This window comes from Castor canadensis, chromosome 6 (genome assembly GCF_047511655.1).
Source record: "Castor canadensis chromosome 6, mCasCan1.hap1v2, whole genome shotgun sequence".
In the NCBI taxonomy this organism is placed as follows: Eukaryota; Metazoa; Chordata; class Mammalia; order Rodentia; family Castoridae; genus Castor; species Castor canadensis.
In genome coordinates this window covers 27,106,901-27,125,190 of record NC_133391.1, presented here as the reverse complement: position 1 = coordinate 27,125,190, position 18,290 = coordinate 27,106,901, and the positions used below count along the sequence as shown (strand labels likewise).

General features: G+C 37.1%; 1 protein-coding gene across 3 annotated transcripts in view; it reads left to right on the top strand.

The window, feature by feature from the left end:
* Ptpro (protein tyrosine phosphatase receptor type O) overlaps positions 1-18,290 on the top strand; it is a 233,533-nt gene that overhangs the window by 104,634 nt on the left and 110,609 nt on the right. For 2 of the 3 annotated variants that reach the window (XM_074075999.1, XM_074075998.1), the window contains exon 2: positions 16,098-16,371. The exons of the other annotated variant lie outside the window; for it this stretch is intronic. In XM_074075999.1, the coding sequence (XP_073932100.1) occupies positions 16,098-16,371 (274 nt within the window). The remainder of the gene's footprint in view (positions 1-16,097; positions 16,372-18,290) is intronic. 3 annotated transcript variants of the gene reach the window in all.

Below are 18,290 nucleotides of genomic sequence, written 5' to 3'. Positions count from 1 at the left end.
AGAATATTGAATGTATGGTGTGGTCCTTTTTTTCCTTCCCCATGAATAAGCTGGGAGTTGGGGGGTTTCTTCCCAATCATATGGAACTGTGCCAGAGCTGAGGGTATAGGATAAAGGATATCTTTTCCTTTCCTGGGGCTTCAATGTTTTTGTGCTCACCTGGGATGAAGGACCCTCTCCACCAGTGTCTGGATTTCTCACACAGAGAATTCATCTGTGTGCTGGTTGTTGAATTGTTGGGTCCTTAGAAGGAAGACAGATCAGGGCTTCTTATTCTACCATCTTGCTAATATCAGTCTCCTCTAATTCTCAAATACCTTCTACCCTATTATCTTTTGTTAATCATTCTAAGCATACAGTTCATGAGAACAGTTAAGTAGAAAACAAGGCTCAGAATCCTTAACAGGTTAACAGGATATAAGCTCAGATACCCAAAGCCAAGTATAGTGCTCTTCTAACCAGGGTATCAAGGAGATTTGTCAGTAGTCTACAGAACATGACTAACGCTCACCCTGTTTCATTTCAAACCTGTAAGTCTCTTTATCTGTGTGTTGCAATAGTGATGGGTGTTGCAATAGTGGTGGAAAGCCTTATCTTGCTAAGAAGACTTCATACTCTATTATATATACATATATGTATATGTATATAAGGTACTGGTGCTTGAACTCAGGGCCTACACCTTGAGCCACTCCACCTTCCTTTTTGTGTTAGATATTTTCAAGCCATTCCTTGTCATGTTAGATATTTTCAAGATAGGTTCTCACAAACTATTTGCCTGGGATGACTTTGAACCGTGATCCTCCTGATCTCTGCCTCCTCAGTAGCTAGGATTACAGGCATGAGCTACCATCACCCAGCTTCATACTCCATTGTTAGAAAATTACTTTATCTGTTTAATCAATCATCTATCTTCACAGTGTAAACACTTACCAATTAATTTAGACTTAACTTAGTTGTCTCAAAGCCTTACTGGTGAACTACCATGTTTGCTACAAATAAATTAAATGTTGAATTAACTTTGAAATCTAAGGCCTTGCTCTGAAGTATGCTGCATGGGCCATCAGCATTGACATTAGCTCCTCTAGGAGCTTGTTGAAATTGAAGAATCTTGAGTAGGCACAGTGTGACTCATGCCTATAACACCAGCTATTTGGGAGACAGAGATCAGGAGGATCACAGTTTGAGGTCAACCTGGGCAAAAAGTTTAGCTATACCCCCATCTCAATCAATAAGCCAAGGATTATAGTACATATCTGTGATCCCGGCTACATGGGAGGTCACAGATAGAGGATCACGGTCCAAGGCCAGCCTCTGGCACAAAGGCAGACAAGGGCTTGGGGCATGGCTTAAGTGGTAGAGTGCCTTCTTAGGAAGCATAAGGTCCTGAGTTCAAACCCCAGTTTTATGGAAAAGGAAAAAAGAAAGAAGTGCAAAATCTCCAGCTTCATCCCAAACTTCCTGAGTTTCTATGCCCTTAAAGTTTGAAAAACGCTATTCTAAATCATAGTATGCATTTAGAGATTTCTTTTTATGATAAAGTAATTTAAGTATATTTGCAATCAGATGCCATGAGAAGATCCTTAGTTCCTTCTTTTCATTTTTTGTATTATATAAAATGATAAATGATGATGGTAGTCTTCACTGTCTCTTGGAAAACAGTCATCTGTTTGCAGAAATACCCTCATGACTCCAACATTTATCCAAGAGCCCAATTTGCCTTGAACCACAGCATGAGGGAAAAACCCTACTAAACAGGCTTTGCCTGGAACGTCCCCTCACACCACTCCCTTTAGCTAAGTGAGTACTGCTCAAATCTCAAGTGTCAACTTCACCATCCCTAGTAAAGCATCCTTGGTATCATAGCACTCTGTGCCTCTAGTCGTAATTGCTACTTAGTGCTGTTACTGCTTATTTAGAATGAATCTTTGTGAAGGATGAAATCAGCCTCCTTTACATACAGTCATGATTTTGTAGCTAACACCAACTCAGCACTATAACTCATTGCTTGAGTTACTTACATTTGAATTCCTTATCTTTTACTTTCTGGTTATTGATAAGATAATAATAATCTCTAAACATTGCTTTAAGGAAGAGGAATAATTCATCTAAAATACCTAGAATAATTCCTGGCATATATTCGACTTACTATATCCTGCTATTACTATTGTTATCATTCTTTTCTCTCTTTAATTATAGCGGTCAGTATGGGCTTAATTATAATTACCTGGTAAGTAAAAATCTCTCACACTTTGAATGCTAAACGGAATCCACAAAAAAAGAAGACACATTAATCAACTAAATAAATGCGTTAAATTTCATATTTCAATGAAATAGAAAATCATATTGCTATGCACTAAATATATATAATTAATCATATTTTATTATAAATTGTGCACCAACATATTTGAAAATGTTATATTGAATTATGATAAAGTATTATTACATTCTACAAGCAAATAGCCCATGATTTGTTTCTTCAAAGATTAAGCTAATGGAAAATGCTTGGGAGAAATTGCCATTTTGAAGAAAACAGGTCCTAGATACTTATGGTTCAAGAGGAAATCTGGCATGCTTCTCTTAATATTCTTAGAAGTAGCTCAGAGATTCAGCTTTTGTTTGTTCATAACCAAAGTTACAGAATTAAAGAGGTCCCAAAGTCCATTCTCCTACCCGGTATCTGACTCTCCATTGCGCCACCTTAGCCAAGTAAATGGATGGTCATTGCATAGGTAGTTAGGCAATTAAATCTCCATTAGTTCCCATGGCAACCCATGATTCATTAACGGTTTATCTATGAGTCTCTAAGAACACATTCTTTAAAAATCAAAACTGATTACGGCTTAGTCACAGGAGGGGAAAAAGGAAGGTGGACAGTGAGTAAGGAGAGTGAGATATTAATCAATATTTAGCTTGTAATTTTGTTCCACTGCCAAGTACTAAATAGTAACATAGGTAGGAGTCATGCCCAGCAAAGATAGAAAATTTAAATCTTATTTGTCACTCTTTATTGCTCACTAGTACTCTTATTCTTAAAGTCTTTTTCTTTGTCTCCCACCTGTCTATCCAATCTTTATTTATATTTTCTTAGCCTTTCTTCATGTGATTCTCTCTTCCTCTTTACTTACCTCCATCCCTCCCTTTTATTATCTTCCTTTGTTTGGCTGAGTATTCTTTCATTGCTATAATATAATATTATGGTTTTGCCTTAATGCATAAATTGAGCTACATTAATAAGTACTCTGACACATGAATTGTAGGCTGGATAGCCACAGTAAGAATATGTAGCTAAGGGCTTGATAAATGTAGGTTAGATGGATTTAATTTTACAAATATTTATTAAATCCCAGACAACTAACAAGACATATCACAAAGCTGACCAAGTAAGTCCAGTGTGTCAAATACAAGTGATGATATTTCCTTAACACCAAATACCAAAGCATAACTTATACAAGTGCCAATCCTTCTAATTGATAAAGGTGACAGCATCTGATAAAGGCTCCGGGCTACGTCATACCATGCAGAAAAGCAGAGGGAACACAGGCACATGTGAAAGACACTGTTTTTATAACAACCTGCTTTTGTAACTATTCCAGTACTGAGAAAGCAAGAGCTCACTCCTATAAGAAAGGTATTAAATGTTCCGATGGCAACTTAATGGCCTCTTGGAGACCTCCACTTTCCAACACCACCAAAACGGCAAACATGAGTTTTGGGCAAGCCACATTCACGCCATAGCAATAGTCACAAAAGTGTCAGTGAAAGAAACATTAATCTCATTTCTAGTTGAGAAAACAGAGACTGGATACTTAATCTGTTTTAACAATCTCTAATATGTTCTAACAAGCAAATAAGTTTTCATAAAACATGTAATGTTCTTTTCCTTCAAAATTCTGTTGTTTTTATAATCCTATTATTTTATCCCATTACTTTATGTTATCGTTACTCTTCATAATCTAGTATTTTAAAGAAGGAAGAAATAAGAGAGAGTGAAGCTAGTCCAGAGGCTATGTAAATAGGACAATAAAGAATAATATTTCTAACTCAATTATGTTTGTCACTCTTTTATATATCAGCAAATCTGATTTACCACTTCTCCTAAAAAATGCACAATAAAATGGTGTGATTATAATTTTAGAGTTTTATTGTGTTGTTGATGGTTCTTCTGCAAGTGAAAATTTAAATTTTCATCATTTATTAGATTTCTTTGTTATTCAGAAGGTTCTAGAATGCTCTCCTAGAAAAATTCATTGAGTACAATTTTCATTTTTTCAAACCACCAAAATTAAGAACTTAGTAGGCTTAAGGCATAAAATATGGCAAACAACTTAATTATATATTTTTTCATTTTAATCTCAGAACAACCTTATAAGGTAGGCATTCTTTTCCCACTTAATAGATAAGGAACTAAAGCCCGCAGAGCTTTAGTCTGTATGCGATGAAATTGACGTTCTTATCCAGCTCTGTTTGTTTTTTATGTTTTTGGCAGTACTGGGGTTTGAACTCAGGGCGTGACACTTGCTAGGCAGCCACTCTGCCACTTGAGCCATGCCTTCCCCCTTTTTTTGCTTTAGTTACTTTTCATATAGGATCCCACATTTTTGCCCACGGCTGGCTTGAGGCTGTGATTCTCCTGCATGTGCACCACCATGTCTACCATCTCTTTGACTTAAATCACACTTTTCTCTACAGCAAAATGCCCTATAATTCTTCATGTAAAAGAAAAAAGATGAGTGATCTTAAAGTGGCACTCATGCATCATAGTTGAAAAGGAAAAAAAGACAAAGTTTGTGGCACAAAACTCAAGTCCATCTGGAAAGTGTAAATAGCAGTATCTACTTTGATGAAGTCATGCCTAAAAAGGGCTGAACACACAGTAAGCTCCTAACAAATGTAAGTCCTACCTGCATTCCACACCATGATATCGTCTACATTCCCATTGCTTCCTCTACTGGGCCAAACATGAGGTCCAGACCTCTCTTCTGCTGTAGATCCCAAAAAGCACTAGGATAATAAACAAACTATTTTTTAAATGTCTTTCTTTTTGGTGAGGGATAGTGGTACTGGGGTTTGAACTCAGGGCCTTGTGTTTCCTAAAAAAGTGCTCCATCACTTGAGCCAAATTCTGTTTGCTTTATTTTCTTAAATTTTTATTATTATATTATTGTTTCATGGAGGTACATTAAGACATTTACAAAAATGCTTATAATCAATCTCAGTTAAATTCATCCCCTCCATCATTCTCCTTTATCCTTCTCATTCTTAGAACAGCTTCAACAGGTCTCATTTGTCCATGTACAGACACCTTCCTACATCCTTTCCTTATATTCTCCTCCCTCCTCCCACTGGTACCAGCCCTCAAACAGGACCTGATTTATGTTCTTTAGTTATTTTTTGAACAGGGTGTCATGTTTTTGTCCAGGCCAGTCTAGACTGCAATGCTCCTATTTATCCTTCCTCCATAGCTGGGATGACAGGCATGTGCCACCTTACTCAGCTTTAATGGTTGAGATAAGTGCTCACTAACTTTTTGCTCAGGCTGTCTTCAAATTGCAATCCTTCTAAGTCTGTTTTTTAAGTAGCTGAGATTATACATGTGAGCCACTGGGCCCAGCTCCTCAGGTTTGTTTTCTTGATTATCATATCCAGTAGGCTTTCAAAGTTTTTAAAACTATCCAAAGGTAAACACTGAGCAAAGCATGTAAAGTACTACACTTCATTTTCCCTAACCTCTTAATTTATCCTGCACATAGGGATCCATCTTTTAGGAGAATCATAAAATTCTAGTGATGGTGGAGAGCACATAAGATCATTTGCTGTAAAAGTCTAACAGTTACATTGCTGATAATCTAAGGGATGTTAAGAGTAGTGCTTACAAAAGGTCACCAGGGTCCCACCCAAGTATGCTGTGAGCTTGATAAGTAGGCTGGGCTCTTCCTTAGCTATCTTAAGGATTTAATTAACTGGTGTCACAGTAGCAATGACACTTCACACCTGGAGGGAAATTTGACTGAACTCATCCATTCTAAAATAAGGGATTAGCAACACCATCTTTCACATTATCTTTCAGGAAGTGGGACAGCTACATTTTTATAAGCATCTCTCCAAGGTAAAGCCATTTTCAAACTATAAAAACTGGTATGATAGAAAGGGAGAAGGGTAGAGTATTTTAAAACCATTTTCAAACTATAAAAACTGGTATGGATAGAAAAGGAGAGGGGTAGAGTATTTTAAAAATTCAGAAAAAATTATGTTTGTCAGTGGTCAAGTTTATGAAAATAATACTCTCTACCAGGAGCCTCTCCCGTTCATGGTACATTAAGCCAGAAGAATGTTGCATGTGTTTAGAATTTGCCTGACCATTGAACTGTTGAGAACAAATGTATTTTATGGCTCCCTGGGTGGTGAGTCCACCTCCTCCCCAATCAATCATCAGCCAAACACAGTTTCCAGGTCTCCAAATTTTTCCACACAATAGGCTCTAAAACTGTTCCCATGGTTACCTTCAGTGAAACAGGTTAGTTCATGCTGTCACACATAACATAAGAAAAAAGAAATGCCGATTGCTCTTGCTTATGATGTCAGAGAGGAACAACACTAATGATTGAATAAATGAACTGAAAAGATGATTATTGAACCATATATCAGTCATTGTGTTGCTATCCTGTAACCAAAAATACAGTTCTAAAATTTACATGTCCCAAAGGAAACCACTGAGAAAATAGATCAGAAATTTTGTAAGAATAATTAACTATTTGGAGGATGTACTAAATACACAGTGCTAAAGTAGGTAACTTACATTATAATCTCAATTGTTCTCCCCCCTCAAAACTTAATCACAATAGGCTTTAGTGTTTCATAACTTACTAAATTAAAATCTAAACAATTAAAATAAGATCATATCAATTAAGTGGAATTTGAACCCAGGTCTGTGTGCCTTCACAACTTTTGCTTTTTTCATCCTACACTTTACAATCACCCATCAAACACAATCTAGAGGAAGAAATCATGGTTTATACTAAGAGAGTTTATCATCCACTAGGTACAGATATGAAAGGTAGCTTTTAGGGGAACATTCTGACTCCAGGATCTTAGTCTGGGAATGGTAGTATAATAGAGTCATCAAATTTGTAGTTAAAAGAATCGCCTTGAGTGCCAGCTCATTTAATGTCTTTGAGCCCCAGTGTCTTCATCTGCTAATTGAGATAATACCTTAATTCGATGTTTCAAGAATCCAATGAAAAAGTTCACTTGAAAGTACTTTATAAAATATAAAATCAGATACTTGGTTATCATTATTATCATATATGTCATGTAAAATCTTGGCACATCTTTTAAGCATTGCAGTCTCTTTTCACTTAAGAATTCCAGGTTGAATTCTTGCCTTCCAGCATGGTCTGCTGACTCTCCAATACTAAGAGTTCTGCAGAGCTTCTACTTCAAGTCCATGTTGGAAGTCACAATTACTGTAAATAATCAATGCAAATAATTATTGCATTATTGTATGCAATAAGATCTCATTTTACACATGCACACATACAGTAACATGGTAAGAAATGGCATGTGTAATTTTTCCATAATGTTTAATGAAGAGCAAAATTTGGTTATCATTCTGCATTGCAATTAGACAAAGCAAATAGTGTAAGGTTGGAAAGTGAAGGGTCAAGGATGAGTAATTAACAAGAAAGTGAAGAAGCAATGAATTGAAGGGCCCATGGGCTGAGATTGGCCTGAAAATGTTATCTTTGGCCAAACTTATTTTATTTTGTTGTAATCATGCTTTTCATTGAACTTCTTAGACAATTCATGTACCCTTCAGTTTACTGTTTCATCATTTGTACCTTCTTATAGTAGGCTGCTCTCACACTTATATCATCTCCTGGCATTTGAGTTTGAACATAAGAGCACATAACATTATCTCCTGGCCTAAAGGATGAAGCCTCTGTATTCTGAAATCATAAAGGCAGAAGTGAAATGCATATAAAACACAAAAGGCAAGACTGGTGTGGATATGGACTTAGATATCAGATCCCACATAAGTAGAGCACTGATATTCTCTATCAGAAAAGACACATTCAGGACAAATCTAAGAAAACCTGATATTCATTCAGCAAGCTTTTGTCAAGACACTGCTGGGTGTGTTCTTTATTATGTTATCATCACCATTGCTAGTATTGGTCCAACACAATTCTAGGAAGGCCTTCCTTCAGATATAGTATATGCCCACCATCCTGCTCAGTTTTTGATACATGGATGATGCTCAAAATGTATGTGAAGAATGACTGAATCAGTAATAGAGGATCAGGGGAGCCATCCTTCTCTTTTGAGAACAATGTCCAGATGGTGCTCTGACAATTACTAAAAGAGAGTTGTGAGTACTTCTAGGAAAGGAGCAGGAGAAGCCCTGCTCTGAGACTTTGAACTTCCAGAAGAAACAGAAAGGAAGAAAATATACAGCTGGAAAAGGCTCCAGGGAACTGGGCAGGATGTTAAGTGGATGGATTACACTTTGTCTAGAGAGAATCAGGGCCATAAGCGCTATCTAAGAAAAAGACATCATAAATATTGCTGTTTAAGAGAGTGGAACACCCTATTGCTTTCTATGTGGTAACCTTAGCACAGAAAAATTCTTTTAAGTGTTCTCTCTAAAATGTTTTCTAATAAGCATGATTATTTATTGGGCTGCCACAGATAACCCTTAATATTCTAGATGCATGTCACATGGGCAGATTTGTGCAGCCAGCAGGTGCTTGGCCCAACATCATGTCTCAGCCAAACTGTGGTAACAGCTCCCTTCCTGTTCACTGGCCTGAGATCAGCCCAGACAGCCAATTCCCCAAACTCCTGACTCTGTTGATCTTTCTAAATTGTGATCCAGTCATGTAATTTTTCCACATTAAAACAGTTCATGATTTCCTTTGACCTAAAAATATCTAAACTCCTTAGCAATTGCATCTTTCATTTGGACTTTCAACCCTTTCCTCTAGGCATCCCTCAGCCATCGAACCATTCTAGAGGACTCTGGGTCCTCTCTCTACTTCAACAAAGGTTGTCTTTAACCTGGGTTCCTTGGTAAACTCTTGAGCATCTTCAGACATCACCTACTCCTTGAAACCACCCCTCATCCCTATCTGCAGAAGAAAAGTTAATGGTATACTTGTCTCTATGTCCATATCACTGAACAATTCTCCTGTATGGTCTTGGATTTTTGGCTGGATATCTTGGCAGTCCAACATAAATAACTTATTCAATCAACTGGATTTATTAATTCATGTCATGAAACCACATGGTGGTGGCAACCAGGGCCTCAAACCAAATCAGACACTCTACCACTACATGTCTTTATGGGACAGAAGTTACCAGATACTGACTTCTTCATAAATACTTGAAATCAGAGGGAAAGAACTTTTTTGCACTAATTTCAGTTATAAAATCTCAGAGGAGGCATTCTAGTTATCCTGGCTTAGTTGCCCTATGTACCAAAGAGAAGAGACTGAGTACCATGTTCACCCAGCCTGAGTCGAGGTGCCTGTTTGGACCGTGGATGAGATTCCATGATTAGAACACTCATCAGGACTTTATTAACTTTATAGTGTGGAAAAAAGCAATGCTCCAAAGGAACAGGGTATAATCTCAGAAGCAATTCCAGACAGGCAGAAAAACAGGCGTTAAGGGGACTATTTTCTAAATCTGTAACTAATAACACTTCAAATCATTTTATAACTATATATTTAAAGTGTTCCTCTCACTAGACTTCAAATTCCTGGAGTTCAAGCACCTTCTTACATATTTGTCTATGGCTAGCACCTAGCATGATGCCTAATGTCAAGCTGGCACTTAGCTGATGTTTGTTTGTTGTTGAATTCACAAATGGATAGCTCTTCAGTTCTCTGAATAAAACATCCAGTGAGTATAATTTCAGAGCACTCCAGTGTTTTAAAGTTAGTTAAGCAAATGTTTAAACAGACTCCATAAAGCTAGTAGGTCATTGAATGATTCAAAACCAAACTAGCACACAGGGACCTTCAGGATGCAGTTAGTATTTTTTGAGTTTGTAGTACTAGCATTTTTGTAAAAAACATTTAATCTTCACAAAAATGCTATGTCCCTATTTTAGAAGTTAAGAAGACAAGTAAAGAGATCTTTGGGCTTCCCCAAGCTCTCACAAGCAACAGACTACAGACCAGGAATGTGAAACCAGGCCCTCTGATTCCAAGCTTAGTGCTATGCTCCTAAGAAAATTATTTAACCTCTCTGGGTAAAATGGTGGTAATAACACATACATCTGATGATTGCCATAAAGAGTAAAAGAAAATCATTTACAAAGTAATCAGCACAAAGGCTGGTCCAGATTATGGGGTCAATAGGTAATATTACATTTGTCTGGGACATGAGCAGGTTTCCCACGATGGTCTGGTACCTGTCTCTAGTCAGTCCTCACCCCAGGGACTAATCTGAGTTTTCATCATCCTTAATAGTACTCCCCTATCTGTCTCCCCCAGCACTAGCTACAGACCAGTTACAGACTCTCAATCTCCCAGTCTTTGCTAAAGTCAAGCATTCAGGCCCTTCTCACTGCCCCAAGTAGCTGACCTCTAGTTCAGGAAAGATAAATACCAAGAGGCATAAAGAAGATAGAGAACCTGGACCTTGGTCTGACATCAATTAGCTGTGTGATATTTGTTCTACTGTTCCCTCAAGTGTAAAGGAGACTACTGAGCCAGAGAAATCACAATAAATCTGGTTATGTATAGGAAATTTCAGTGAAAACATTCTTACTGCAGTCAAGCAATACCATTACCCAGCCTCAAAAAAGTAAATGTTTAAAATATTTTTACTGTCACCAAATAAATCATCATTGACCTTGCCTGAGTTTATCAGATCCACTTCCTTTGTTTTAAACTGTTTCTTCCTGCTCTACTTCTCAGCAGAGATTTATTTCATGCCTGCAGCATACATTCAGAATTTCCTTCTGAACAGAGATTCCAGGACAAGCTGAGGCAGAGAGGACAGAGAAGAAAGCCAAAGTACAGATGACATTTCTTTTAGGCTCACTGCCTATGTCTCACTTGGCCCACTGCCTCCTTCTCATTAGTCCCCCAGACTGAATCTGATTACCCACTCTGACTTATTTTTGGCAACCTGTGAGTGTTTGAGCCCATGCTTATTTTCATAGCTGATATATCAGCGCCAGAGCTGCTATTGGCATTTGGAAAATTAGTCCTTTCCTTTCTTTTAAACATTTCACTGCCTATGAGGTATCATGACACATTAAACATTTACTTCTTAACACTTCACAAAATTGAGAACTTTTATTCCTCTTGTTATTATCACAACCACCTTCAGATGTTGACTGCTAAAACATATAGCAAAAAATTCTTAATAATTACAAATTTGATGTTTGTAAACTTAATGTTTTTTTTTATTATTCATATGTGCATACAATGCTTGGGTCATTTCTACCTCCTGCCCCCACCCCTTCACTTACCACCCACTCTGCCCACTCCCTCTTCCCCCTACCCCCTCAATACCCAGCAGAAACTATTTTGCCCTTATTTCTAATTTTGTTGTAGAGAGAGTATAAGCAATAACAGGAAGGAACAAGGGTTTTTGCTGGTTGAGATAAGGATAGCTATACAGGGAGTTGACTCACATTGATTTCCTGTACATGTGTGTTACCTTCTAGGTTAATTCTTTTTGATCTCACCTTTTCTCTAGTTCCTGGTCCCCTTTTCCTATTGGCCTCAGTTGCTTTTAAGGTATCTGCTTTAGTTTCTCTGCGTTAAGGGCAACAAATGCTAACTAATTTTTTAGGTGTCTTATCTATCCTCACCCCTCCCTTGTGTGCTAAAGCTTTTATCATGTGCTCAAAGTCCAATCCCCTTGTTGTGTTTGCCCTTGATCTAATGTCCACATATGAGGGAGAACATACGATTTTTGGTCTTTTGGGCCAGGCTAACCTCACTCAGAATGATGTTCTCCAATTCCATCCATTTACCAGCAAATGATAACATTTCGTTCTTCTTCATGGCTGCATAAAATTCCATTGTGTATAAATACCACATTTTCTTAATCCATTCGTTGGTAGTGGGGCATCTTGGCTGTTTCCATAACTTGGCTATTGTGAATAGTGCCGCAATAAACATGGGTGTGCAGGTGCCTCTGGAGTAACCTGTGTCACAGTCTTTTGGGTATATCCCCAAGAGTGGTATTGCTGGATCAAATGGTAGATCAATGTTTAGCTTTTTAAGTAGCCTCCAAATTTTTTTCCAGAGTGGTTGTACACCAACAGTGTATGAGGGTTCCTTTTTCCCTGCATCCTCGCCAACACCTGTTGTTCGTGGTGTTGCTGATGATGGCTATTCTAACAGGGGTGAGGTGGAATCTTAGTGTGGTTTTAATTTGCATTTCCTTTATTGCTTTATTGCTTTATTGCTAGAGATGGTGAGCATTTTTTCATGTGTTTTTTGGCCATCTGAATTTCTTCTTTTGAGAAAGTTCTGTTTAGTTCACTTGCCCATTTCTTTATTGGTTCATTAGTTTTGGGAGAATTTAGTTTTTTAAGTTCCCTATATATTCTGGTTATCAGTCCTTTGTCTGATGTGTAGCTGGCAAATATTTTCTCCCACTCTGTGGGTGTTCTCTTCGGTTTAGAGACCATTTCTTTTGATGAACAGAAGCTTTTTAGTTTTATGAGGTCCCATTTATCTATGCTATCTCTTAGTTGCTGTGCTGCTGGGATATCGTTGAGAAAGTTCTTACCTATACCTACTAACTCCAGAGTATTTCCTACTCTTTCTTGTATCAACTTTAGAGTTTGTGGTCTGATATTAAGATCCTTGATCCATTTTGAGTTAATGTTGGTATAGGGTGATATACATGGATCTAGTTTTAGTTTTTTGCAGACTGCTAACCAGTTTTCCCAGCAGTTTTTGTTGAAGAGGCTGCTATTTCTCCATCGTATATTGTCAAAGACAAGTTGGTTATAGTTGTGTGGCTTCATATCTGGGTCCTCTATTCTGTTCCACTGGTCTTCATGTCTGTTTTTGTGCCAGTACCATGCTGTTTTTATTGTTATTGCTTTGTAATATAGTTTGAAATCAGGTATTGTGATACCTCCTGCATTGTTCTTTTGACTGAGGTTGCCTTGGCTATTCGTGGCTTCCTGTGTTTCCATATAAATTTCAGGGTAGATTTTTCGATCTGTTTAATGCATGTCATTGGAATTTTGATGGAAATTGCATTAAACATGTAGATTACTTTTGGGAGTATTGACATTTTTACTATGTTGATTCTACCAATCCATGAGCATGGGAGATCTCTCCACTTTCTATAGTCTTCCTCAATCTCTTTCTTCAGAAGTGTATAGTTTTCCTTGTAGAGGTCTTTCACATCTTTTGTTAGTAAACTTAATGTTTTTTGAGTTAGTAAACCAGCTTCTATAATCAGTAAGAAATAAAAGCCAGATTTCAGTGCAATTAAATATTCAGTACTTGACTTGTCTACATTTTGACTCAGGTTTTACTGTTACGCACTAAAAACTACTATTTATATGAAAGAGGTGAATAAGGAGATAAAGCAAAATGTTTCCTCCATTCAAAATGAAACTTTCAGATACTGTGTCTAATACCCTATACAAATCACATATATATGTATATGCACATATATATGTATTTATAGACAATATTAATTAGTAAGAATAATTATTTTTAAGCCACCAAGATATAAGAATTTTGAGATCCTAAATAAATTCTAAAATATGTTTAATAGATAAACTAACTTGTAAAAAATAGTACATTTTGCCAAAAGCAAAGGGTTTTCTCATCAATTGCCAGTTAATTTGGAAGTTGATTTATAACCAGAATTTCCCATTTGCTAAGCATTTCATGACTACTTAAACACTGAGTACCATCAAACTGAAGCTTATTTGAAGGCTGGACTGTGTTTGGATCCCTGGCATTTAGTGTACTGTGTGGTACTTAGTAGATTCTCAACCAGCACATCAATTAATAACTTCTACTAATGTGGGTGTAGTTACTCCTTCCTTTCCTCATACCGGAGTCTTCCCTGTCCTATGAAAATATTCCTGCTGTTCCAAACCACTGAAAGGGGGAAAGTGCTTCATGTTCTTTGTGCATTTCTTCCTCCAGATCCAGGACAAGACAGGTCAATTGGCCAGTACCAAAAACACAGTGGGTGATCCAATGGGTAAGACCATCAGTGCTGAGCAGCAAGAAAGAAGATGTAGGAGGTAGAAAGGTGGAGTACTTCTGACACTAGTTTCACCTCGATGGTGGAAGACCAGCCCTGCACTATCCTCTTCATATGAGCAGGACCATCATCACCCAAGGGTCTTGTCGTAGCCACCATGTGTGTGGAGGGATGAGGCCCCTACCAGGCAAGAGATTCACTGTGGCTGTGGCTCAGAGGGACCAAGCACTCATGGGACAAGAGTCTCTGTTCTGTATCTGAGAACTGACAGACAATGTGGATAAGCAGACATTTAATGAATCAGTCCATAAACACTATCTCATATTACAGAACTCTGCCTACGACCACCCACATCAAGATGCAACTGGCACTGATCCTGGAGCTACAGATGCAGCTAGAACTATCTTAGAAATATGATATGGTCACTGACCTGAGAGGACTTAGGGTCCAGTTTAGTTAGAATGTCACAAACACAAGTTAGCCTATTTAATGTTAAGAAAAAACTAAATTTCTATTAATGCCAGATATTATTTAAAAAGGCTAAGAGCTGTAAAGAGTAGATTTCTTAAAAACTGAAACAAGAACATATGTGTCAGTGCATTTTGATAGAAAGCCTCTTTTAGGGTATTGGTATGTTATTGTGTGCTATTTTTAGTTGCTGACAAAATGTGAATTACCAAAAACAGCAAACAGATTAATTATTATTAATCTTTTATCAGTACTATTAACCACATTAATAGTAATATTAATCTATGCAAGTGGATGTTTGCACAGATTAATGCAATCAGCAATACTTTCATTCATTTAACAGATTTTTTTATGTACTGTGTGATAGACTGATAGACATGTATAACGTTTTTTGTATCTGTGACGTTGGGAAAAGTGACTTAAGCTTTCTGAGCTTGGGCTCCCCACTACAAAATGAGAATGAAAACATTACATACTTCATGAGATTACTTTGAATATTGCGTGAGATCTTTTCTAGGTGTTTCGTGTTTGTAGAGTGCCTAGCATAGTGTCTGCATCCTTGTAGATTGTTGACCAGTTTCAGCAACTCTTCTGCTACCAATTATAGAAGAGAAATATGAGGCTCAGAGCAGTGAAATAACTGGACATCACATGCCCAGAAGGTAAACTAAAAACAAAGCAGTAGGTGGTTCAAGGCATGTGAGTCTTGTTTGAGCTCAAACAGAATTACTTCTGCTTATAGAGCCAGGCAGAAAATCAACCACACAAATGTTTTTTTCAAATATAGTTCATAAACTTTTATATGGAGACTTGAAGCAAAATTTTCTGTCTACCAGTGGCTGACTTTCTTCCCAAAGGCACCAGCAGATTCCAGTCTGGTCCCTTTGTCACCCTCTAAGCTTCTCTGATTAAGGACTGGGTAATCTTTAATGAAAAGGAATATCACAGGTGTCTCAGTCCTGACTTTTTTCACTTTTGTAAGTGACAGGTAAGAGTAGAGAGGAAATAATTGTTTTGAAATATTCTCCTAATAGTTCTCCAGCCTAAAGTAGAAAGAGTATTTCTTCAAGTTATGTCACTCTCTAGAGGACTTCCCTGGAACTTAAGTGTCACGAAGACTTTGTTCATTATTTACTTACTCTTTATGGTTATTTTGTATGTGTCACATGACACAATCTATGAATGAGAAACAGTCTTTTGGTGGAGAAAAATCCTCAAACTAAAACCCTGCGTAGCTCGTTTGTCTTAAGTGTGATAGCATCCTTCAAAAATCTCTTGTGAGGCTAAAACACCTATGTAACTAAATCTCTTTTAAGAAATAATGCTTAACATAAACATTAGTGCTAGATTTATCTGATTACAATCTTATTGTCCACTAACTGAACTTGACCTCTACCTCCATGTATTTCTGTCTTAAACAGATTGTTACAACTTTCCACGTGACCGTCCAAGACGCTGATAACATCCTTGTCTTTTTGGAAGCGTCAGATCTCGTCGGTTCGGCATCTGTGTATGTTGTGAAGATAACTGGTGAATCCAAAAATTACTTCTTTGAATTTGAGGAATTCAACAGCACTTTGCCTCCTCCTGTTATCTTTAAAGCCAATTATCACGGCCTATATTATATAATCACTCTGGTCGTGGTAAATGGGAATGTGGTTACCAAGCCATCCAGATCAATCACTGTGTTAACAAGTAAGCATCATGTCTGCTGTCACCTGGTTTCTCCTCTGAGTGTGTTCCCCTGGGGCTCTCCCTGAAGCAATGTCAGCCAAAATGGCAATATGGCTCACCATGAAGACAAGTGACATAGAGTCAAATTTCTGTATTGCATTAAGAACCCAGATTTTTACCAAGGTTTGACAATGTTTACTATTTACCTTTTGTTAAGCAAAAATCTGTTTCAAGCCAAAAATAGTAAACCTCACTGAGGTCATGTATTTTGAGACTGAATGAAAATTTCCGATTCATGACTGGACCATGTAGTTTTTTGCTATCTTACTTAATAATGTGATCATAACTTGTCTTTTTTTTCCAGAGCATTTTTTTCCTATTAATCAATTTGGCTTTTGAGACAATAAATTTATATTCATATTAAGACTTCTCAAATTTAATTATACATTCTTAGCTGAAATAGAAAAAGATATCTTTATTTATTTATCAGATACTATTCCCCATCTCACCTTCAAAATAGACATGACTTCCATTGCCCCCCAAAAATTCAAAAAGTAAAAAACAAAAACACTGGCATTTTAACCTTCAGTTGTCCTTGTCTCGAAGAGTTAATGTTGATACTACCAAGTTTTTAGGTGTGCTTTAACTATAAGTGATTTTCACTTTACTATCTAGTCTCAAGCAGCTCTACTGTATATGTTACAGAATGTAAGAAAAATTGAGATCTGTAAAACAGTAGCTTATCACTATAACAACCTAATGGCCTAGAAAAGTCATTTTTGCTCATTTCTTCAGTGCAAGCTATTCAATGGCTGCCATCACTAAAATGCCAGCTCTATGTGGGCATGCTGGCCACAGTTAAGGAAAAAGACATAGTAATATTGGGAAACAATAAGAAGCAATAACTCAGATCCCAACTATAGGGCATATCTTTAATATGACTGTCAAAAATTAATTAAAGTCTCCATTGGCAGAATCCCAGGATCAGTATTGAGTTCTAGAAATTAACAATGGCATAGTCCCAAGGTTTTCAGATATAATGAAAAAAATCTAGGAGTTGGTTGAAGTAAAGGCAAAACTCACCTGGTAAAATTCTGTCTTAAAGAAGTTATAGACAAAGGTGAATTGGGGATTCAGGCAGCAGACCTAGGCATGCCATACCTGTGATTCTAACTGTCTTGAAATCAAAGCTCTGCCTTTACTCATCTTGTGCTCAATAGGTCCTCTATAAATATTAGTTCAAGTTAGTTGAGCAAGAATTGGAAAAAAGCAGTGGGAAAGGCTAAAGTACAAAACAAATGAGAGCATAGAACTGCAATGCCTGCACCTGCCCCAACATTTATTAGCATGGGCTCAGTCATTCCCCATCAGACAAAGCTGGAGGATATAGCCCCATAGTTACTGGTTCATACAGAAATTTGATAAATCTCTAAAATTTTCTAGACTATCTCATTAATATTTTAGCCTTTGCAGTGGGCTCTATTGAGAATATCTTCTGTTTTCTTCTGTGAGTCTTTGACCTGAGGATTTAGAAGTAGGTTGAATGTCCAAAATTTTGAAAAGTTTTCAAAGGTCTTTTTCTTTTTTTTTTGTTATTTGTTTGTTTGTTTGTTTTGACTTTTTAAGTAAATGCTGTTGGGATCAGAGGATATACTTTATGTGGTTTCAACTACTTGAAAATGGTAACTTTTTTTCATGAGTCTATATAAGGTCTACATTGCAGTCATTTTGTGAGCATTTGGTGGGTGATTTCAACAAATGTCAGTTAGTCAAGTCCTTACTCAGTTCTGTTATTTGTTCTGATGGTAACACAGAGGAGTGTACCTGTGTCTCTGTCTGTTTCTCTTTTCACTTCTTTTAGTTTATGCTTAGCTATTTGGAAGATTTCTTCTTATGATGTTAAGTACAAACACACTTTGGATTGCTACACCTTCCTAATG